This window comes from Lipotes vexillifer, unplaced genomic scaffold (assembly GCF_000442215.2).
Source record: "Lipotes vexillifer unplaced genomic scaffold, Lipotes_vexillifer_v1.1 scaffold238, whole genome shotgun sequence".
Taxonomy (NCBI): Eukaryota; Metazoa; Chordata; class Mammalia; order Artiodactyla; family Lipotidae; genus Lipotes; species Lipotes vexillifer.
Window position 1 is genome coordinate 2,855,142 of NW_006785665.1, and position 22,069 is coordinate 2,877,210.

Below are 22,069 nucleotides of genomic sequence, written 5' to 3' on the forward strand. Positions count from 1 at the left end.
AAAATAGAATTTGGAAGGCTAATGGCCTATCACGTCACAGCCCTTAGAGCCCCCGAGGGGTCTTCTGGAGACTCGCTGCTCCTTTGGGCTCTGGGATCTGCTCCCCCTGCAGAGCAGGTACCCAGAGACTTGGAGCCGTGCTGTGGGGTGGTGTTGCACAGCTGCGCCCTGCTGCCAGGGGACTGCTAATTGCAGAGTCCTTGATGGCAGTGGCCACACGTTGACATGCTCGTTTCATGGAAAAGTGAACTCAGTAACCAGTCTGGCTGCTTTGCCATCACTGTTCAGTGACCTGTGTTCACATAAGCTGGAGGCGTTACTCAGGGCCTCTGGATCTCAGTTGCTCTTTTCCCCGCAGAGATACCACCTCATATGACTCCTGGTTGTGGCGAGACCCCACCGCCCTCCCACGTGGGGAGGAAGGGAGATCAGAGAGAAAATCGGGGGTTGAGGATTCTGAGTACTGCTCGTCCTTCTGGAGGTTAAGTAGCTTCATGAGGAACATAAACAAGGCGCTATCAGTGCTGCCCAGGGGTTCACTCACTCCTTAATTTGATAATTAATTCTGCAAACATTAATGGAGTTTTTCTCACATACTGGGCACTCTGCTAGGTGCTGGGGGTCAGGGAGAAACCGGAGGATGAAAAGGACCTTGTTTCCACACTCAAAGAGCTCACAGCCCAGTAAACAGATACTTAATGCACTTAGATTGTTTCCCAGAGAGGCCTGATGTCCAGCAGAGGTAGCACAGAAGAGGAGGTGGCTCAGGAGGGTGGGGCAGTGGGAGTAGTGAGAACGTATTTGGGTCTAGGTTGACTAGGAATATGATAGGCCAAGAGAGGAAGGTCACTCCTGGCCCAGGAAATGTGTGCAAAGGCCTAGAGACATGACAGTGCAGAGCATTTTGGAGGAGTGTGAATAAAGACAAAATGTGGCTTGAGTCTATGGTGTGATGGGGCTGGAGAGGTAGGCAAGGGTCAGATCATGCAGGTGCCTTGCTTAAGGGGTTCACCTCTATCCTAGAGGCCGTGGGGAGCCACAGAAGGGATTTAGGCAGAGGGGTGGCACAGTTTGTATGTTTTTAAAAATTTAGGTCTTTTTAAAAAATTTAAATTAAAATTTTTTTATTATTGAAATATAGTTGATGTACAATGTTATATGTTACAGGTGTACAATATAGTGAGTCACAATTTTTAAAGGTTATGCTCCAGTTATAGTTATTGTAAAATATTGGCTATATTCCCCATTTTGTACAATATACCCTTGTAACTTATTTTGTACATAGTAGTTTGTACCTCTACTACCTCTGCTAACCTCCTACCCCTATATTGCCCCTCCCCCTTCCCTGTCTCCCCTGGTAATCACTAGTTTGTTCTCTACATCTGTGAGTCTGCTGCTTTTTTGTTATATTCACTAGTTTGTTGTATTTTTTAGATCCCATGTATAAGCGATATCATACAGTATTTGTCTTTCTCTGTCTGGCTTATTTCACTTAGCATAATACTCTCCAAGTCCATCCATGTTGCTGCAAATGGCAAAATTTCATTCTTTTTTATGGCTGAGTAGTATTCCTTTGTGTGTGTGTGTGTGTGTGTGTGTGTGTGTGTGTGTGTGTGTGTACAGATACAGATATAGGTATACAGTTATAGATATAGTTAGATAGATAGTTGCTTCCATATCTTGGCAATTGTAAATAATGCTGCGGTGAACATTGGGTGCATGTATCTTTTCGAATTAGTGTTTTTGTTTTTTTCAGATATATACCCAGGAGTGGAATTGCTGGGTCATATGGTAGTTCTGTTTTTAGTTTTTTGAGAAACCTTCATACTGTTTTTCACAGTGGCTGCACCAATTTACATTCCCACCAACAGTGTACAATGGTTCCCTTTTCTCCATATCCTTGCCGACATTTGTTATTTGTAGACTTTTTGATGATGGCCATCCTTACAAGTGTGAGGTGATATCTCATTGTGGTTTTGATTTGCATTTCTCTGATGATTAGGGATGTTGGGCATCTTTTCATGTACCTGTTGGCCGTCTGCATTTCCTCTTTGGAAAAATGTCTGTTCAGTTCTTCTGCCCATTTTTTTCTTTTTTTTTAGTTGTCTGTTGCCTTTAATTAACATCTAAATAGATGCCGTATTCTTCTATAATTACAATATGGAAATGTCTATGAGTAAAATAGATAAATTTTTTGTCACATGCCTAGGAAAGAATGGTGGCAGTAAGATTCATCCAAGGTTTTAGCAGCAACATCTACACAGCCAGGGCATGGTCAGTGTCTGGGGACAGAGGTAAATATCTGCAATCTGTGTGTACCTTTTTCTTTTTTTAAAAATTTATTTAATTAATTAATTTATTTTTGGCTGTGTTGTATCTTCGTTGCTGCGTGCCGTCTTTCTCTAGTTGTGGTGAGCGGGGGCTACTCTTCGTTGAGGTGCATGGGCTTCTCATTGCGGTGGCTTCTCTCGTTGTGGAGCACAGGCTGTAAAGCGCAGGCTCAGTAGTTGTGGCACATGGGCTTAGTTGCTCCACGGCATGTGGGATCTTCCTGGACCAGGGCTCGAACCTGTGTCCCCTGCATTGGCAGGCGGATTCTCAACCACTGCGCCACCAGGGAAGCCCTGATTTCTTCTTTTAATGCCTGATTTACCATCTGGTGCTGTTGGACCGTTCTCTTCTCCTTAAGTTCTTCCAATTCAATTTGAATTTTATACATTGCCCCACAGCCTCCTGAAATGTCAGTGACTTTGATAGCTGTAGCTTGAGGAAACTTTTCTTTGAGAATTTGGGTCACTTTGAGCTCCCCCTCAGTCTGCGAGGCAAACATGCGCTGAGCACAGTGGAGAAGAGGAAGGCGGCAGGTTCCGCTGAGCAGAGGCGCTGCCGCAGCCTGGCTCCACGCTGCCATGACCGGCCAATGTGGCCCGCCGTCCTTCTGCCCTTTTTTTTTTTTAATTTAATTAATTAATTTTTTATACAGCAGGTTCTTATTAGTTATCTATTTTATACATATTAGTGTATATATGTCAATCCCAATCTCCCAATTCATCCCACCACCACCACCCCACATACCCCACTTTCCCCCCTTGGTGTCCATACGTTTGTTCTTTACATCTGTGTCTCTATTTCTGCCTTGCAAATGGGTTCATCTGTACTGTTTTTCTAGATTCCACATATATGTGTTAATATACGATATTTGTTTTTCTCTTTCTGACTTACTTCACTCTGTATGACAGTCTCTGGGTCCATCCACATCTCTACAAATGACCCGATTTCGTTCCTTTTTATGGCTGAGTAATAGTCCATTGCATATATGTACCACATCTTCTTTATCCATTCATCTGTCGATGGCTTCTGCCCATTTTTTTAATCGAGTTGTTTGGTTTTTTGATGTTGAGTTGCATGAGCTGTTTATATATGTTGGATATTAACCCCTTATGGGTCATATCGTTTGCAAATATTTTCTCCCATTCAGCACAGTTTGTGTTTTATATTAACTGCTGTGGAGTCTACATGGTGTGGCAGAAGGAGCACTGGAGTAGGGGGTCTAGGGAGCTAGATTCTAGATCTGGACCTAGGAGCTGATTGACCTCAGCCAGGTCTAGGCTTCAGTGTTCCGGTTTGTAAGATGAGAAGACTCCAAGAACTGTCCCAGCTCTGACACTCTCCACACCCATGACCACCTCTGTTTTTGGCTCCCATGCCTTTTCTTCTGTACTTGTCTCTCTACCTCTGGCCACCTGACCCATGTCTCCTGGCTGTCCCACCTTGCTCAGCAGCTGGTAGCAGCTGGAGGGAGAGGGGTGAGTTCTCCAGGAAGAATGTGCACCTCTGACCCTCATAGCTCACAGTTGCCTGGCGTTTTCCAGCCCTGCAGGAATACCTTATCTCCGCGCCCTCCCCGCGCCCCCCACCCCTGCCCCAGCCCACCTGGCTCCCCACAACTTACAGTCCTGGGCCCAGCTGGGTTTCTTCAATGAAGCAATTCATTCTCCTGGGCCTAACCCTTCCCCACGCCCCCAGTCCACCTGGTCCCAAGTGACAAGAGGCAGCTGATTAGGAGTCACTGCCCGGAAGCCAGGGACATCTGCGTGGAGAGATGTCAGTGCCTTTGGCCTGTACAGTCTTTTTCCTTTACTTTGACCCGGGTTTCAAAAGCTTAGCAAGTCATCAACTGCAGTGGTTGTCCGGGAGCCCCAGCATTTGCTCTTCCTCTCAGGGACCCCCAAGCCACTTCTGCAGAATTGAAAACGGCTGTGGCTGGAAAGACAGGTTTTCCTCACAAGCATCATTTGTTCCACCACCTTTGCAGGGTTATAGCTCTGATCCTAGAGCTTCTCCAGGCTGAGGAGCCTGGGGGGAGAGCTTGGCTGCAGTTTCTGTTTTCCTAGGTCTTTGATCACAGCTGTTACATTTAAAGGCTTAAACAATGGATTCTAAACAGATAAGTATCTGTTTAGTCAGTGGAATGAGGAATTTAAAGGTGACTCAGACTCTCCTCCCTCCCCTCCCCCAATTCTAAGAGCTATTTACTACCTGAACGGTGAGACCTGTATTGGAATCACTTTGCTTGATTCTCCTCTCCTTGTTAATATACGATATTTGTTTGGCATGGTATTTCATTCATTCACTCACTCATTCATTCATTTGAGTGCCTACTGAGTATCCACTACTATGTGCCAGGCCCTGTGTGAAGTAATGGGGAGAGAGAGACACATAGGACCCAGACCCTGCCACAAAGCAGCCTAGAGTCTGGGGTGACTACCCAGTGGGAGCCTGGGGGCTCCAGCACAGTGAGTTCCATTCAGACCTAGAAACTCTGGCTGACAGTCTTAAACCCTGTTTCTGGAAAACAGGGAAATGGAAATAATGCAAGAGGGAAGAAATGTGGGTGAGGAGAGTGAGATGAGGGCGGAGGAAAGAGAGAGATGGAAGAAAGGAAGCAGCAAACTTTCCCACGAGAGACACAGGAGATGGCCCCCCAGTTCCCTGCGGCAGCTCACAGCCACGGGCAGCAAGAACCCAGCAGAGGGGAAGGCCCTCCGCTCCCTCTCAGCTCGGCCCTAGCAAGCTGGGTCATAGGCAGGGCACTTCCTGCTTGGTGCCTCAGTTCCCCCATCTGTAAAATGGGGCTTTGGACTGTGGGATCTTGGAGATCTTTGAACTAGCGTTCTGTGACCGGTGGCAGGGCATAGTAGATATGGGGCAGGAGCCCAAATAAAGGCTCTGGAAGTAGAAGGAAGTGTTCCCCGGCTTCTCTCATCTCAACACTGAGACACCCTTAGGTGTCTGGGGCCTGTGGGTGTCCTGCCATCCCCTCACTAGCAAGAGGTGCCTTCTGGCTACTCTCCTTGCTGAACAGTGGAAGAAGGAAGGTTCTGTGTCTCCATGTTTGTATATTTTTCTGGTGTGGACATTTTCTTGGAGTTTCTTTTCTTTTTCTCTCTGACAGTAAGGCCGCTTGAATTGCTCCAGGTGCAGGGTGACTCTGCATGGCGAGCATGCAGCATCTGATGCGTTGGACTGACTCCTTGGCAGGCCTGCCTCTGGATGCCCTCAGATGCTGTCCCATATGCCTCGCCCTGGGGCCGGGTCAGACTACTGAAGCCCAAGGGTCACATTCTGAAGGGTTCCCGTGCAGGTCACACTCATTGATTGCTAAAGAAAACAATGTTTTGGCAACACAGTGTTCTAAGAATTGGTGTTCCTAGCTGTGTGACGTTGGGTAATTGCTTAAATATTCCAAGTCTCAGTTTTCCCATCTGTGAGATGGGAGTGGCTCTCCCTGTCTCTCAGAGATCAAATAGGAAACTGCAAGAAAGCGCCTCGTAAGAGGGGAGGCTCTAAACTGACATCCACAGGGCAATGATTCAGTAGCAAATATAGTCAGCCTTCTCCATGGTTACAGCCTCTTCTGTGCTGAGTAATTCAAGCCACAAAGGGTTAAGGCAGCTGGGCATGTGACTGAGATTGTCCATAATTGATGGAATAAACCTTAAAGGAGTGACCTATAATTGCAGTTAATCCAGGCACTGTGACACTGCCCTGCTAAAAACTGTCTACTAATAATTACTTTGATCTAACAAAATGATGCCTGTCTGTGAGCCTGGTAGCAGGGACCCTGGCCAAGGGTCTGCAGTACTGAGCACCACCCCTCCCACTGGACAAGGTGGGTGTGGGAGCTGGGAGACATGGAGGCCAGAGGGCAGGGAGGGGCCCCCAGTTCCCTCAGACCCTAAGGCAGCAAATGCTACGTATGTAGAGTGATCCGTGTGATTCACTCTACATATTCACTGTCTAAATGGGGACACTTTTGAGAGTATGATATTAATAATTGCTACTCATATTAATAATTATGCTAGACAACAGACATAAGCTGGTCTCCCCAGAGCAAACCTGGATATGTATGGTCAACATGTGCATAGACTGTTTTGAGCTTCTGGGAATCCCTAGGTGGTTGAGCATTTCCACAGTTATGATTTGGTCTTCACAATAACTCTGGAAGGAAGAAAGGATTTTTACTGTCATTTAATGGATATTAAAAATAGTGCTAGAGACAAACCAGTCCAGCTCTGATCTTTGCCATGGCTTCCCTGGTGGCTGAGCCAGTGCAGGTTGAGGACAGCTGGCCAGGATCAGGGAGCTCTGGGGCTGGGGAAACACGTGGTGCTCAGAGGGAGAGACCCAGCAGCTCAGGCTTCAGAAGAGCTGCAGCAAAGTGACCATACCCATGGAGAGTGCAGGGCACACTTCCCAACAGGGCCTTTGCCAGGGTCCTCTCCAATCCTGAACTTGGAATCAGAAGACTCCTCCCTTTACTAATCATGTGATCTCAGCTAATTGTGTGATCACTGTGTGCCTCAGTTTCCTCATTTGTCAAGTGGGGACAATAATTCCTTGTTGTAAGGATTAAGTGAGATCCTATATGAAAATGGGTGGGCTCAGAGACTGAAATGTCATAGGTACTCAGTAAATCCTTGTAGAGTTTGAATCTGGAGAGAGTTCCCAGAAACAGTATCCTTTAGGGAACCATGGGGATCCTTCTGCCTTGAAACAGTTCTGACTTGGGCCAAGTAGGGTGGATGTGCTCCAGCCTTGAGATCGGGGTTGCCTCAAATTCTTGCAGGGAGGAGGTGGGTAAGAGAAATACATGGGGGAATTGAGAGCTTCCTGACTCCCCTAAACTGTGATAATCTACTGCTTGCTCTGTGCGAGGTGGGGACTGCACCCAAGGAAGCTTCAGGCCTTGTGATTCCCTTGAAGCTCTGCACACACAAGCAGCCCACGTTGGCCAGCAGCCTTGGCCTTTTAGGCTTGAGGATGAACGTGCTCGGACATGGGCAGGAAACACGGCTCCTGTGGTGCCCTGTTGCTGGAGGTGATGGCACCTCAGAGCCAAAGGTAGGCGGGTTGGCAACAGTTTGGTGCCAGAGAGCTAGTGAGTGAGAAAGAGAGAGAGATAAAAGTGCCACGTTCAGCCTATTAATAGCCGTGTTTGGTCTCCACCACTTCTATCAACATCGTCCATCACATCCAAACAATCGAAAAGCTTGTGCCAAGTGGCTAGGAGTTAACAACTCATGGCTGTGCTGAATTTCTGAAAAACAGTATTTCCACTTCTGATGCAGCTCTGAAATGCCAGTTGTTCCATGCCAAGTGGTTATTTTTCCAGACCATTTCCCTTTATTTATGTTTAAGCTTTTAGAGTTTTAGGCAAAAAGAAGACGGAGGACCTGGACTAGGTGACTATTATTTCTCCTGATTTGCCCTTGAGAGCCATAGAAGAAACGTTCATTCCCCAAACGTGAACTGAGGACTTGCAGAAGGGTGGGAGAGGAATCAGACAGGGGTGCTGCCCCTTTCAGGAGTGTGTGACTGATGGGCAGGCAGAGTGGGGATGTGGGAAAAACACTGGCCCAGGCCTCAGAAGACTCACGGCAAGATTAGCCCTTTCTGTTACTGCTGTGTGACCTTGGCTAGGACAGAGCCCCTCTCTGGGCCCCCATTTCCTTGCCTGTAAAGTGGGGGCGTTGGACTAGATGGCCCAGGAGGCCCCTTCCAGCTGAGTCTGTGCGTTGGGTTGGAGGACTTGCTGTCTCACGTTTACTGGCAAGAGTGCGGGTGTGGAAGTGGAAGGAGGGTGATGCTGTCCTCGGGCTGCTGCTCTGGGAAGCCTGGAAACGTGGCAGGGGAAACACAGGACAGGGCTGTTCCTGATCCGGGAAGCTCCAGCCTTCAGAGATGTCTGTGGAGCCTGCCAGGCGGTTGTTTTTCTCACCATATGTGATTTCTGGGCGTCTTAAAATTTTCATTTGGCCCAAACATTGCCAGGCTCAGGGGTTGATTGTGCCCTGCATGGGGATGGAAGTGGTCTTGCCTCTGGGCACCAGACTGGGAGTGGGCAGAGAAGTGGGTTGTAGAAACCTCTGATGAGGCTGGAAGGTGTAGGTGGGATTATGGTGTTGCTTCTGCCGCCGCCGTAGCCTCTGGTGCGGAGAGAGGCAGGGGCTGGAGGGTGAAAAGAGGGAAGAGAACTGGTGTGGGGGGGCTGATGGGGCTGAGAGGTGAAGGGTGGGGGTAGTCTGTAGGCCTTGCTTTGTGTCTTTAAAACCAGCACATGCTTCTCTGTGGCTGTCAGGTGGTGAGAATTCTTATTTCAGATTCTATCCATCTGAAGATGCATTTACCCAGTTCATTGCAATTGGTTGACCACAGCTCCTGCAGAGAATCCAGGAGTCTGGTGTATGTCCTGGGGCAGGATGGGGAGAGAGAAGCCCAGTCCTGGGTCAAGCCCTGTCTGGGCTGGTTTGGTTCTAGCTGGGAACCCAGTGTGCACACACAGCCTTCTGCAGAGCAAAGTGATTTCCTGCTGTTTTATTGGTTTGGGGGCCAGATAGGTTTTCTTTTTTTTTTTTTTCTTGCGTTATGCGGGCCTCTCACTGTCGTGGCCTCTCCCATTTGCGGAGCACAGGCTCCGGACGCGCAGGCTCAGTGGCCATGGCTCACGGGCCCAGCCGCTCCGCGGCATGTGGGATCTTCCCGAAACGGGGCACGAACCCGCGTCTCCTGCATCGGCAGGCGGACTCTCAAGCACTGCGCCACCAGGGAAGCCCCAGATAGGTTTTAATAAGAGAAAAGAAAACAACTTCAAAGCAAGCCATCCAGAAAGCACAGTTATTTGTCTCCAACATTCTAGAACATTAAAAAAGGGGGGCTCCTGGGCTTCCCTGGTGGCGCAGTGGTTGAGAGTCCGCCTGCCGATGCAGGGGACACAGGGGCAGGAGAACAAGAAGACAAGCCACAGACTGGGAGAAAATATTTGCAAAAGGTGTGTCTCATAAAGGACTGTTAGCCAAGATGTACAAAGGACTCTTCAAAACAGAACAATAAGAAAACACACAACCTATCTGACACATTGTAAATAAAAAAAAAAAAAAAAAAAAAAAAAAAGGGGGGGGGCTCCTGCAAGTTGGAGGAAATATGGGGACCATGGTCTTGGTGAGGGTAGCAGTGGATATTTGCAAGGAGAACCCATCATGGTGATGGCAAACTGAGCAGCCTTCCGGCAGGGCTCTGCCACACCTCGGGGGTGAAGAAAGATTAAGTGGTTCTCTGTAATTGAGGACCCCCCAGGTTGCCAGGATACATGTTGCGGCTAGGACAAGAGACCTTTCGTATGTGCTTCTCCCAAGATGATGGCAGGGGCTGGGACCTTCAGAATGAGATGCATAGTGACAGGTGTGCATTCATCAAAGCTGGAGAAGGCCGTATGGGCTTTCTGACACCACAAGAATGACGTAATTGCTGACTGGCCAAGAGCGCTCACACTCCACAAGCAGAGGAGGATGAAAGGTAATCAGGAGCAGATTGTTTATTGGAGAAGGAAACAAAGTGGCTACGCGAGAGGTTCGGAGGTGACTTCCAGGATAGGGATCTAGGCTTTTGGAGGACAGATAAATTTAGAGTTGTTATATCTTCAGAAACAGGGGAGACAGGGTGGGCAGGGACGCCCACCCCATGAACATAAGCCTGGGGGACCCAATACCCAGGTTCTAAGCTTTGCTTCAACACAGGCTAGTGTTTGATAGGGGCCGAGCCAGCCCCACTGGGCCTCAGTGTCCTCATATAGAATGAAGGGTGGGGATGAGCTGACCTCCAGGGGTGCCTCCAGGCCTGGTGTCTATATTTTTATTGGTATTTGTCTTGGGGAGGGGCTCACTTATTGAGGACGTTTGCATAGGCACATATGATGCCAAAATCAGAGTGAGGCTTCACAGAGGCATTTGTTTGTTTAGCTTTATTGGGGACTAAGCACCTGAGAAAGCTGAAGCCAGATCTGTGAAAAAGTCAGAGCCTTTCCAACATAGAGATAGGCTGCCTTGATAGGAAGTGAATTCCCTGTCCCTGGAGGTAATCAAGCAGAGACTGAATGACTATATGCCAGGAATCTTACAGAGGAGAGTCATGAGCCATTTAACTAGATGGCTTTTACATTTCCTTTTAACTCTAAGGAGCTCCACTGCTTATGCATATGACTAACTGTTCAACAGAGTCTCCTCAAGGCTATGATGTCAGCCCCAGCCTTCTGTACTTCTTTCTTGTGCCCCTAGAGCAGCATTTCTCATCCCTGGCCTGCACATTTGAATCGCTGAAATATTGTTTTAAATGTCAGTGTCCAGGCCTCACCTGCAGAGATTTGATTCAATTATTCTGGAGTGGGGGTCAAGGTCCCTCAGTTCTAGAATGGCCTGGGCTGTTGGTGCCTGGTGGGCATCCTTCCCACCTGCATACTCCCTGATGGGGTGAGGAGACTCAACCCCTCTCTGGTTTCATTCTGCCTTGGTATAGAGCTCAAAAGTTTGACCCTTCCACATTCATTCACCCAACAAACATTTGTTAAGTGCTTATTTCATGTTGGAAGAGTCCTAGTAGGCCAGCTCTTGGCTACTTTAGGAGCAGCAAGCCCCAAACTGCCTTCAGAAAGACCTCATCATGTGTATTCCTACCTCCTACACTTAGCACAGTGCCTGGCACATGGCAAGTATATAATAAAACATTTTGATTGAATTGCATGGAATCTTTGCCAGTGTTGTAAGTGGGGCAGAAAAATAAATTATAAGCAAGCATGCAGTAGAGAATTCATGATATGCCATTTCCCCTCTGCTCAGACCTTGTAAAGGAAATCATCTCCTTAATTGGAATTATGTTTGTGGCCTTAGGGGTGACCCATCTGACTTGATATTTTGGTAGCGTGGTCTCCCAAATGACCATTTTTTCCTCCTTGGGTCATCGCACAGCGGGAGGACCGAGACCTGGGGAGGATGATTTCTTCTTCATTGGTGTCCTGGTCGTTGTGCTGGTTTCACTAACCATTACCAGGCCACCCTCTACTCAGACCCGAATGCCCTTGTGTTAACTGCATGATGTCCCTCAGCCATCAGGTTCCATCTCCTTCTGGGAGTGACAAAGTGGAGGGCCACAGAGAAATGGCCCAGGCCAACTTGACTTTATGAGTTTCATTTTGAGACCATTGGCATCCTTCACTCCACAAGCATTTCCTGCCTGCCCGCCCCATACCAGGCCTGGTCTGGGCTGCACTTGCAAAAACGATGCAGACCCCCAGCCCTGACGTCAGGCTGCTGACTGTCTGTCATGCTACTAAGTGACCGAGGTTTAATGGTGACATGACCGGGGCCTCATCAGAGAGTGGGGTGAGATGGAGAGATTAGTCCTGCCCAGGAAGACTGGGCATGGAAGACGATGTTCCGATGACAGGCAGCCCGTGTGTCATGAGACTCTCTGGGTGGAGAGAGCACAGACCTTTGGGTCTAACTTCTGCCTGGGTTGGAATCTGACCTCTACTCTGTCCTTGCTTGGGGATGGTGGGCAAGTGACAGAACCTCCCTGGGCCTCTCATGGGGTTGTTCCGAGGATCTAAAGCAGTTACAACAGCGCCTGGCAATGGTAAGCGCACAGTAGATGTAGGCTGTTATTTTTATCATGTTCCTTTAGTTGTATTTGGGAGTTCAGGAAGGAAGTGTCTACCTGCTTGGCACATCTCAAAATTTTGTTCCTTTCATTCAAATATTCAGCATTCAACTGATACTTATTGACCTGCTATGTGCCGGACAATGTCTGAGGTGCCAGGATGTAGAAGTGGACAAACAAATCTGAAATCCTGCCCTTCTGGGGTTTCCATCTTGGCGGTGAGAGACAGCCCCTGGGACCTGGTAAAGACACCCACACAGAGAGCTCAGGAAGGTGGAAGGTGCCTGGAGCTTGGTCTCTAGTACTCAGGCTGATGCTCAGCCCTGGTGGTCGTGGAGCAGAAGAAGGTCTCATGCCCTCCTTGTCTGCAGAGAGAGCCTGCATCCTTAGCAAACAGCATCCTGGGGAGAAGGTACTCTCTGAAGCTCCTTTGGCCTTGGGTTAGTCTGTATTCCTCACTTCACATTCAGGATGTAGGGTCAGTTCGGGTTCAGCTGCCTCTCTAGGGTTGCCTCTTCTGGTCCTGGTCATTCAAGGAGCTACTTGTAGGTCTTTGCTCTCAGCCTGGGCTTCCTGCCCATTTCTCCCAGGCCCTACTCATCTGCCCTTTGTCTGCCAGGTGGGATTCAGGCTCAGCGGACTGGGGGGTGGATGGAGTGGGGGAATCCCTGGCCTTTTGCAAGTACCCAGCACAGGGCCTGGGCATAGTTAAGTGCTCTGTAAATATTTATAGTGTGAATGGATGAGTGAATGAATGTTTGGCCCACTGCAGGACGCCAAAGCTGTCTTTCTGAAATGCCTGGGGGAGCATCTTTGTAAACTGTTGCAACCCTAAAATGCTGATATTGGAGGTGCATTCAGCAGCCCCTGACTGAGAACCAGCTGAGTTTACCTGCCCTGACATCTGTGCAGCAAGAGAAAGGGCGTTTGGCTACAAGAGAATGTGAGCTTTTTTGTGTGTGAAAAAAGAATGAGTTTTTTCATATGCATTATTTTACTTTATCCTCCAGTATCTGTGAGAGTTGGTCCTGTTACATTTGGCTTGCAGAGAAGGAAACAGAGGCCCAGAGAGGTTAAGTGACAGGTCCAGTGTCACATAGCTAGTGAACAGCAAAGATATGACTTGAATTCTGGCCTTTTGTTTCCAAATCTCATGTTATTTAGAAAGAGACAATGGTAATTTTCTTTGTTAGCTATCTCGTTCTGTTTGAGGAGAAGTTGGCATGAGTGAGTTTTGTTGCTGACTATTTCACACTCACAATTTTATCATGTATACAAATGCCTGAGAAAAGGAGAAAAAAAGAAAGAAATATTGGGAGTGTCCCTATGACCTGTGTATGTGTCATGGCCAGTGTGTGCACAGTGCCATCGGCCATTAGGCTTCAGGGACTATTTGGTCCAAGAGTCTCATTTTACTGGGGATATTGAGGCCTAGAAGAGTGAAGCAGCTTGTCCAAAGCCAGGCATTTACCGTGGAGGAGGCCCAGACCCTCTGGGCCCTCTGATGGCAAGCCCATGGCCCAGCTCCAGAGACCTCTTAGTTATGAAGCATCTGGGCTTCTTGGAACTTCTCCCTCCTCAGGCCTGTCGGAGATCCAGGTGCCCTTTGAAGCCCCCAGGGTCCACCCTCCCACCCCATCGTGACAGCTTTGCCTGTTTCCCCTGTTTGCAAGTTGGACATCCAAGGACACAGAGGGTCTGAGTGATTCCATTCTGGACCATGAGTGACCAAAATAGGATTCTGGTAGCTGACTTCTGGTAGGAACCAGGCTGGGCAGTCACTCTGAGAATGCCAGGAAGAGCCAGGGATGTACTTAAATCAGGCAGCTCAACCTGGGACCATGAGCCTGAGCTAAGAGATGAGCATGAGGGTGAAAGGTGTGGAGAGTGGATGAGAATGAGAGATTATGAGAAAGAGGCAGGATGAGAGCAGAGGAAGGAGGAAGGCAGGGGCTTGGCGCTGGTATGAAAGCACCAGGTTGAGGAAAGAAGCTCCATCTCCGCAGAGAACAGCAATCACGAATGCAGTCTTCCTGGCCAGTGGATAAGGGGCTGGTTTTAATTTGCATAGCGTTAATTAGCAAGAGTGTCTAATTAGGACAACCATTACAGAGCCACAGTACTAAGCTGATGCTGAATGTCAATCAATTTTGGAGCCTCTCCATGAAATTGAAGGAAAAGTTGACCTTATTAAACTGAAAAGATTTCTAAATCAATTATTTCCCAAGTCGAATGCACAAAACGTAAATCTTAATTCAGTAGATACAGACTTTAGATGATATTACCTCTTCCCCTTTGGGGGTTCCAGCCAGTGACAAAGATCATGAATGGATCACATATGTACACACACACACACGCACGCACATACACACACACGCACATGCACACACACACACACACACATGCACACACACACACATACTTTGGGGAAGGCACCTGCACATCTCTACCTGATATTTAACTTCTGTTCAATGCCCCTCTAGGACTCTGCCTGCATGGTTTTCTGTTATTTTCAAATGTTCCAAACAATATAATACATTTAGAACTTCAAAGTCTCTGGAAAATCTACCGTAATCATTACAATTCTGGCTTGTCTTTGGAAGCTACAGGGTGGCTGGGAGAGCAATTTATATGGCTGGCTCAGAAGCTGGGAACACACTCCATCACAGTCTGCACAGCCTTGGGGGAGGAAGGGCTAGAGCAGTTCTGAGAAGCCTCACTGAAGAAATTGGAGGCTGGAAAGGCCTGACCAGCCGGGCAGGTGGGGTGTTGGTGCACAGGCAGGGCACAGAACCTGGAAGGAGATGATCTGGAGTAAATCCTGGCTTCTTCAATCCTGACTTGGCCATTTGTTGGCCATGTCCTTGGACAAATTAGGTAACTTCTTGGTGCCTCAGTTTCCTCCTCTGTAAGAGTGGGTTGACGATGTCCACCTTGCATGGTAGGCCCCTACAGTAGTGCTTTATAACGGATTGTTGTCGTCAACAAGTCACAGATCTGTGAAGGGCTGGCTCATGGCTTGGAGCAGAACAGGACCACGTGGATAGGGGCATCTTGCAGGAATGTGGTGCACCCTCCTTCCCAGCTAGGAATCCCCTCTACAGCACCCCTGATGGCTGTAGCCAGCCTCTACTAAGATGACAGGAACTCACTATCTCACTTGGGAGCCTAGTTCATTTTGAAGGCAGCGGGGAAGCGTGGTATATAGAAAAATCTGATATATAGCTGAAGTCTTGGCTAGCTGTATGACCTTGGAAAAGTCACTTTGTCTCTGTGACCCTCAGTTTTGTCTTGTTTTGTTTTTAAAACAGTAAAATGGAGACATTATGACCTCATCTTAATAAATGTTAGGTAAAAATAAAAGTAGTAGTTTCAAGAAGCACTTATTAAGCACCTGTTGTACTCAGATCATCAGAGGTAATACAACTGAGTACCCCGACACTTTATAGAATGACACTATATATTTGCAGTCTTTTTTACATTAAAAAAGTAAAAACTTAAAAAATAATTGGAAATATACCATATTTACAGTTTTGGGGTCTGGGTTTTTGACTTGATATTATATCATGAACCTTTCCTGATATCTGCAAATATTCTCTGCGAGTGGCTTTAAGTGGCAACATAGTGTTCCATCACTGGCTATTCTCCAATTTACTTACCCACTCTAATAGTTTGGGGCATTTAGGAATAAATGGCTTAAAAAAAACAACTCTCATCTGTTGGGATATAATTCTTAAGCATTCCTGTGTATTAAGGATATTACTCTATTGAAAAAGTCTGAGTTGCAGGGGAGAAATGTTGACCAGTTGACCACAGGACTCCCGTCCAGCCCTATGAGTCCCTTTGGCCCTTGGATAGCAGTGAGTGGGGGCTGAGCAGGTGTGTGTACATACACACATGTGGTGTACAGCAGCTAATTAGCTAGCCCTGAGTTGCTGCCATCACCCAAAGAACCATATCAATTTCAAGCTTCACTGGAGTTCAGACAGCAAAGAAAAGATCATAATTCAACAATTTTTTTCATAATTCAACATTTTAACAAACAGAAAACATTTCTAATCCAGCCAGACTTCTTTGAGGTATTTTCCTGCTATTAAAAATGGTTGATGGTTTATTTTTTATTGACATGTGATTTTGATAGAGAATGCAAGGAAATCTGTGAAGTAATGAGCATTCCCACCGATCCAGTGCACATTCGTCTCCCTATGGGGCTGGGACTGGCCGATGAGGTTTCACTGACCAAAACCAAGAAGCAGGTGGAGTTGACTCTTATGTAAAAGGCTCTGAGCTTTAGAACAAAAGGAAGAAGCTCAAAGGAGAGGAGACAGCATCTGGCCCCTTTTCCTTCACCTCTTCCTCTAAAAATGATGGAAATAGACTTGGATTCCGATTTCAGTTACTCTCTGCCAAAAGAAACAAATCAGAGTTTGAAATGTGCAGCCGATCCCAAATCCTTCCCTGGGGAGGCATGATGCTCCCCAGATGTCAGACCCCTTTGAGAAGAAAGTTATGGTCATTTCTGGCTCGAAAACATCATGATCTGTCCCCAGTTGATCCCTATAGGGAGGTAGTCTTGTCCTAAAAATCTGAGTGTCCCTGAATTCACCACCTGCTCTCTTCAGCCCCAGTAGGTCTTGTGCTTTGGGTGGTGTTTCAGGCATCCAATAGTGCTTTCGAAGAGTGGAACCTTCCTGAGGGCTGGAACTGTGTTCTGTTTTCCTTTGGGCCCTTAACTGGAGCAGCAGAATAACCCCCAAGGCACCTCTGTGCGTGTGCACTGAGTAAATGATTGCAGGCTGCTCTTCATTAAGTGTAGAACATGCAAGAGGCTAAATGGAAAGCGGATTATGCTTAGACCATCGTCTCTGGGCAAGGCAGAGTGGAGAATTTTCCCCACAGCTGGATGATCCTGTACAGTGTAGGAAGCTGGGGTTTGTGTATAAGCCAGAGTGGAAACTTCTGGTGGGCAGGGGCCCTCTATAAATATCCTGCAGTATCTAGCACACTGTTGGACATCTAGCAGGTGCTCAAGAAATGAGAAGTTGTTGAAATCGTCATGAAAGAAAGAAAGAATGAATGAGCTCCTTCATTAGTTCTCCCTTGGGTCCCAGCACTAGCTCGTGTCTGGCACAGAGTGGGCCCCAAAACTATATCAAATAAATGAATGGTAGATTGGCAGACACCAGGGAGAGCTGCTTTCTTTCCATCTCAGCCTGCAGAGGGTGGTTGAGAACAGGGACGTGGGCATCTGGGAGTCCTGGGTTTAAGTCCAAGCCCTCCACTGACTCTAAGTGGCTGCCATATTGGACACGCCCCCTAGCGCTGGAGATCTCAGCCACCTCTCCCTCTGTCTCTGAAAGCTTGCTTTCTTGGACAGTGATGTCTCCCTCCCTAGCTCTATTGTAGGTTTCACGTGGTAATTAATCATATCCCACCTTCGAAACACCTTCCATTATCATCTTAAGTAGTCATTTGGGTCTGTGTAAATGGGCACTTCTTACATTTTTACTGTTTCCCATTGAGAGTGGGCCTGAGGGCTTGCGGGCAGTGCTCTGGGCTGGGAGTCAGGCTGAGAGTCAGAGGTCTTGGCTTTGAACTCTGGCATGAGCCACTCACCTCTCTGAGCCTCTGCCTGTAATATCTATAAAGCTGGGCCAGAGGCCAAGGGCTGTCTCAAGGGTGGATGAGAACAAGATGTGAAACCACCTTGTAAACTGTAAGGTGCTTTGCAGACATCAGGCATGTTATGATTCTGGAGCATGGGGGCTGTTTCTCATGTGGCGTACCTCTCTCAGGATGCGTGAGGCCACAACACAGTGCTTGGAAGTACTGCCTGGTTTTCTGCTGCCTTTGCTCAGGGCTGTGTTCCTGCCTTCCTTTGGGACTGGGGGCTGCCTCTACTCCCTGGCTTCCAAATGCCCAGAGGCACCAGCCCTGTAGAGGAGGTGAGGTAGATGATGGTAGCCAGCCCTCACAGGGCCTGGCACTGGGCTAGGCACTTTACATAGACAAATGCCTTTATTTTCACAGCAGCCCTGAGAGGTAGGTACTGATGTTATCCCCATCTGACGCCTGAGGCAATTGAGCACAGAGAGATGGAGTGAGCAGCCTGAGGTTACCGTGGCTAGTAAGCGGCTACGTCAGGGTTTGGATTCTGTGGGCTGGTCCCAGAGCTCTTGCTGCTAACCACGTGGGTCCCCTAAGCTGCCCTGGGGCTGGAGGACTGCAGTGAAGGCAGGTGGCCCACACTGCCTCCCCCAGCCTCAGCTGGAGGGACCCTCAGGGCCCTTCTCCTGCTCAGGACCCCTCTCTGCTCCTGTGCTCGGGCCCCCTTCTCTTTCCAGTAGCTCCTCTGCCACCCTCGCTTCCCTCCCCGCCTTTGGCCCTAAAACGGAGATGAGAGCTGCTGCCAGGACATTCTCATTCATTCCTGAAAGAACTCTGCATTGTCAGAGATGGAAGGGACCTCGGAATCCTCTGGTTCAGGTTTGTTAAGAGAAAAGAGAAGCTCAAGCTGGCACAGTATTGATGCCCAAACCATATAACAGCAGCCTAGAAAAGAATTATGTTCATATGACTTCTGAGCATGGAGGCAAATATTCTAAACAACACACCAGCAAACTGAATCTAGGCATGTATAACAAACAGAATACATCACGCCCAAGCAGGGTTCATCGCAGGAATGCAAATATAATTTAACCCTCAGCTGCTGAGACGGAGCCGGCCCAGGGCCCAGCCCAAGGTACTTTCGGGGCTCAGGCTACCTTTGTGCTGTATCCCGCTCCCAGGAGGCGCTGGTGACAGTCTTTCCTTTGCCTTCACTGCCCCTCACCCCCACCCCTTAACACAGCCTCAGAGTAAAATGAGATGCTCCATCCCGGATTTCCCTAATCCTCTCTTTGCCCTGAAATGCCTTATCAGTCTGTCCACCATCATCCTTTTGGGTTTGATCATCGCCTATCACACACGTGAAGTCCAGGTAGGTGCCCTCGCCCACACCCCTTCATGCAGGGGCTATTCCTTTGCTCCAGGCTGAGCCCGTCCCCCCTCCCAAACCTACCCTTTCAGTAGCTACTTGGGTGATTTCAGCAAAAGGTATCTGAGATTGTGGATCTTCTCTTTTGGTTTGGACCCTCGTGGGAGAGGGAATTGTGAGGCTGCCCTGTGGCTTTAGAACAACCGTGACATTATCTTCAAGTGGGGATCCCAGAGGCAAACACGACTTCATGATTTGGGGGGCAGTCCTGCTTAGAATTTTCATTTTGCAGCATTCTACTGTGAGACTTGCTTTGCCCTTTCTATCTCTTGCTGGATCCTTTCTGAACTTGAGCCACTGAGTCCCCCAGGTGAAACAGACCTGCCTCCTGTGCCCCTGCATACACACACACACACACACACACACACACACACACACACACACACTGCACCAGATACCACCGGGAATCTGTATTTCTGACTGGTGTAGACTTTACTCCCACTGGACTCTGCCAGGGAGGAGACATTTTCTAGATAGAATAGAATCTGCTGTCGTTGAAGGGGCCTCTGTTTCTTGCTGCCCAGGAGTCACTTGGCACCCAGAGAGATATTGGCTTAACCTCTGGGGTGCACTCCAGTTTGGCTGATGTAGGGAGGATGGTTCGACCTGGGCTGGGAAGGGCAGGCAGGAGTGAGCAGATCTGTAGCATCTTCTCATGACAATGGGTCTCCCTCTCACTGGGCCCTTCGGGCTGACCTGCTCTGCTGGGGCCCTGGGTAGTTCTAAAGTATCCAGATGTTTTTTCTCACATGCATACGCATCTAAATATAACTCCCGTCATTTGGCTGGAGGAGCACAGATAGATCCACATCTGGGCAGCAGGCAAGAAATTGACAAAGACCAGAACTCAGAGTCAGAAAAGCTGGGGCTGAGTCTCGCCCATGACCTCTTCTTACAGCGTGTCTTTGGCCAGCCCTGAGACCTTTCTGGACTGGAACATGTGAACTTTTCCTCGTCTGGAACATGGGGGGTTTTATTCTGCCATTTATGGGTCGTTGTGAGGATGAATGGGGAGTGTATGAGAGAACTCTGTAAACTGTAAAACACTTCAAATCTCATCGCTTTTGTCATTCAGCATTTCTGGGCTGAGCGGATGCACAGGCAGAGACGGGCCGGTGCCTCCTGCTCCTGCAGGGGTTCTGCTTTGCTGCTGGGTGTCAGGGACCTCTGCGGCTGGCCTGGGCGTGGGAGCCCTGGCTCCAGGCCACCTTACCTCCACTCTGTTGATGACCAGAGGACACTAATCTAGAAGGTGGGGACTCTTTAATCTGTGGGGGAGTCACAGGTGCGGGGAGGCTGAGAGTCCCAGACACCACCAAGCAGCTTCCTTCGTGGGGTCTGACCTGGGCAACGCAGGTGGGCTTTAACCCAGACCGTGGTCCAGTCAACCCCAGAAAGGAGCCAGGAGTACAGGCAGGAGGAACGGGCCAGGATCAGAGACAGGACCATGAGTCACAGTCGGGGCTCCAGGCTGGGTTCACCCCACCCCAAACCAGCTGTGGGACCCATGAATCTCCTCAACTTCTCTGAGCCCCTGAACCCTCATCTAGAGGGCGTCTATGCTACTATGTATCACCTTGACCTGTGCAGAGGGGTTGCACAGGCCAGAGAAAAAGGCAGAGTCATGAAGTCATCTGTGATCCAGGCTTGAGGGAGGGGAGAGGAGCTGATCTCAGCCTCACACCCGCACTTGGCCTGACTGCTGCTGCTTTCCACTCCAGGCATTGGGATGGAAAGAGCCAGGCATCCCTCCCTCTGATTCTCTTGGGGTCCTGCCCCACCTTCCCCCAGGGCTTGCAGCCTTGGCTCTCAGACCTGATCCCACCCAACTGCAGTTGTGACCTCAGTTCTGGCCTGGTGGCAGGGCCGTGATGCTGATAGGCTAGCACCTCACTGGGCACACTTTGTCCATCCTCAGCTCATAGCCAGTCTCTGCTTCACCCTAATTATGAGCAGCAGAGGATGCTTTTCAGTCACTTGTCTTGGCCTGACACTCACAGTTTGGAGAAACAAAATGAAGTCAGTGACATTAAATCCTGGCTCAGACACTTCAGCCTGAATGACCTTGAGCCAATAACAACTTCTCTGGGCCTTGTCGGTTTCCACATCTGAAGTATGGAAGTCATATCACTCACCTTGCTGAGCTCATAAGCAGGGGGGTAACAGTTGACAGTGCACAGTGGGCCTTTATGAAATGGAAGCTGGTCTCTTTCCTGTGACCTCTGTCCCACTGCTTCCAGCTGGACCTCGTCCATGTACAAGCTGTGCCCACCAGATGGTCACTGTCACAACTGCCCAGTACTGGCAGGTGGTTGGACTTCCTCCCTGCTCTGGCCCGGCCCTTCCTGCATTCTCAGCTCCCACCGCCCAGCCCCTTATCCTGCCTGGCCCATTGTCACGTGGGGAGTCACCAGAACCTGGCTCCCTCTGTGCCTCTTACCTGTCCAGTGAAGTTCTTTCTTCTGGAAAGGTCTAGTGGGACTGTCTCCTGCCAGAGGGAAATGGGAACAGTTTGGGCCCAGACAGTCAGCAGGACCCTTGTATGCACTCACCTGACCATATTGTGATTTTCTGTTCTGTATCCTTTTCCCCACCCTCAGGGACAATGATGCTGTTAATCTTTTTTTTTTTTTTTTTTTGGTGGTGCGTGGGCCTCTCACTGCCGTGGCCTCTCCCACCGCGGAGCACAGGCTCCGGACGCGCAGGCTTAGCGACCATGGCTCCCGGGCCCAGCCGCTCCACGGCATTTGGGATCCTCCCAGACCGGGGCACGAACCCGCGTCCCCTGCATCGGCAGGCGGACTCTCAACCACTGCGCCACCAGGGAAACCCGCTGTTAATCTGTATTTCCAGGGACCCATGGTGTCTGACAGAGAGCAGGTGTCTGCAGGGCATATTTTGAATGAAAGAGTGCTGGATTCAAGCTATCTGGTTTCCAAAGCCTTTTAGACCATGACTCAGCTCTGTAGTCTTGGGCCTCAAGTTTCCACATCTGTTCACTGGGGATCCTAAGCACCTATCCCGCCCCCCCCCCCCCACTCC

The 22,069-nt window shown here is 49.0% G+C and overlaps 2 protein-coding genes across 3 annotated transcripts in view; one reads left to right on the top strand and one right to left on the bottom strand.

Moving 5' to 3' along the window:
- KCNN3 (potassium calcium-activated channel subfamily N member 3) overlaps positions 1 to 22,069 on the top strand; it is a 174,535-nt gene that overhangs the window by 33,235 nt on the left and 119,231 nt on the right. For both annotated transcript variants that reach the window (XM_007457987.1, XM_007457988.1), the window contains exon 3: positions 18,891 to 18,970. In XM_007457987.1, coding sequence (XP_007458049.1) covers positions 18,891 to 18,970 — 80 coding nt within the window. The remainder of the gene's footprint in view (positions 1 to 18,890; positions 18,971 to 22,069) is intronic.
- On the bottom strand, positions 2,276 to 2,911 carry LOC103076557 (bolA-like protein 3). Its single transcript, XM_007457986.1, has 2 exons — positions 2,628 to 2,911; positions 2,276 to 2,324 (listed from the first exon to the last, which is right to left on the bottom strand). Exons 1-2 carry the CDS (start codon positions 2,909 to 2,911, stop codon positions 2,276 to 2,278), a joined length of 333 nt encoding a protein of 110 aa, XP_007458048.1.

Excerpts from the sequence above, each read along its gene's own strand:
- LOC103076557 (XM_007457986.1), bottom strand. The coding sequence starts at position 2,911 with ATGGCAGCGTGGAGCCAGGCTGCGGCAGCGCCTCTGCTCAGCGGAACC. Across the intron at positions 2,325-2,627 it reads CAGGCATTAAAAGAAGAAAT|AAAAGGTACACACAGATTGC; the intron begins CAGGGCTTCCCT and ends TTTAAAAAAAGA.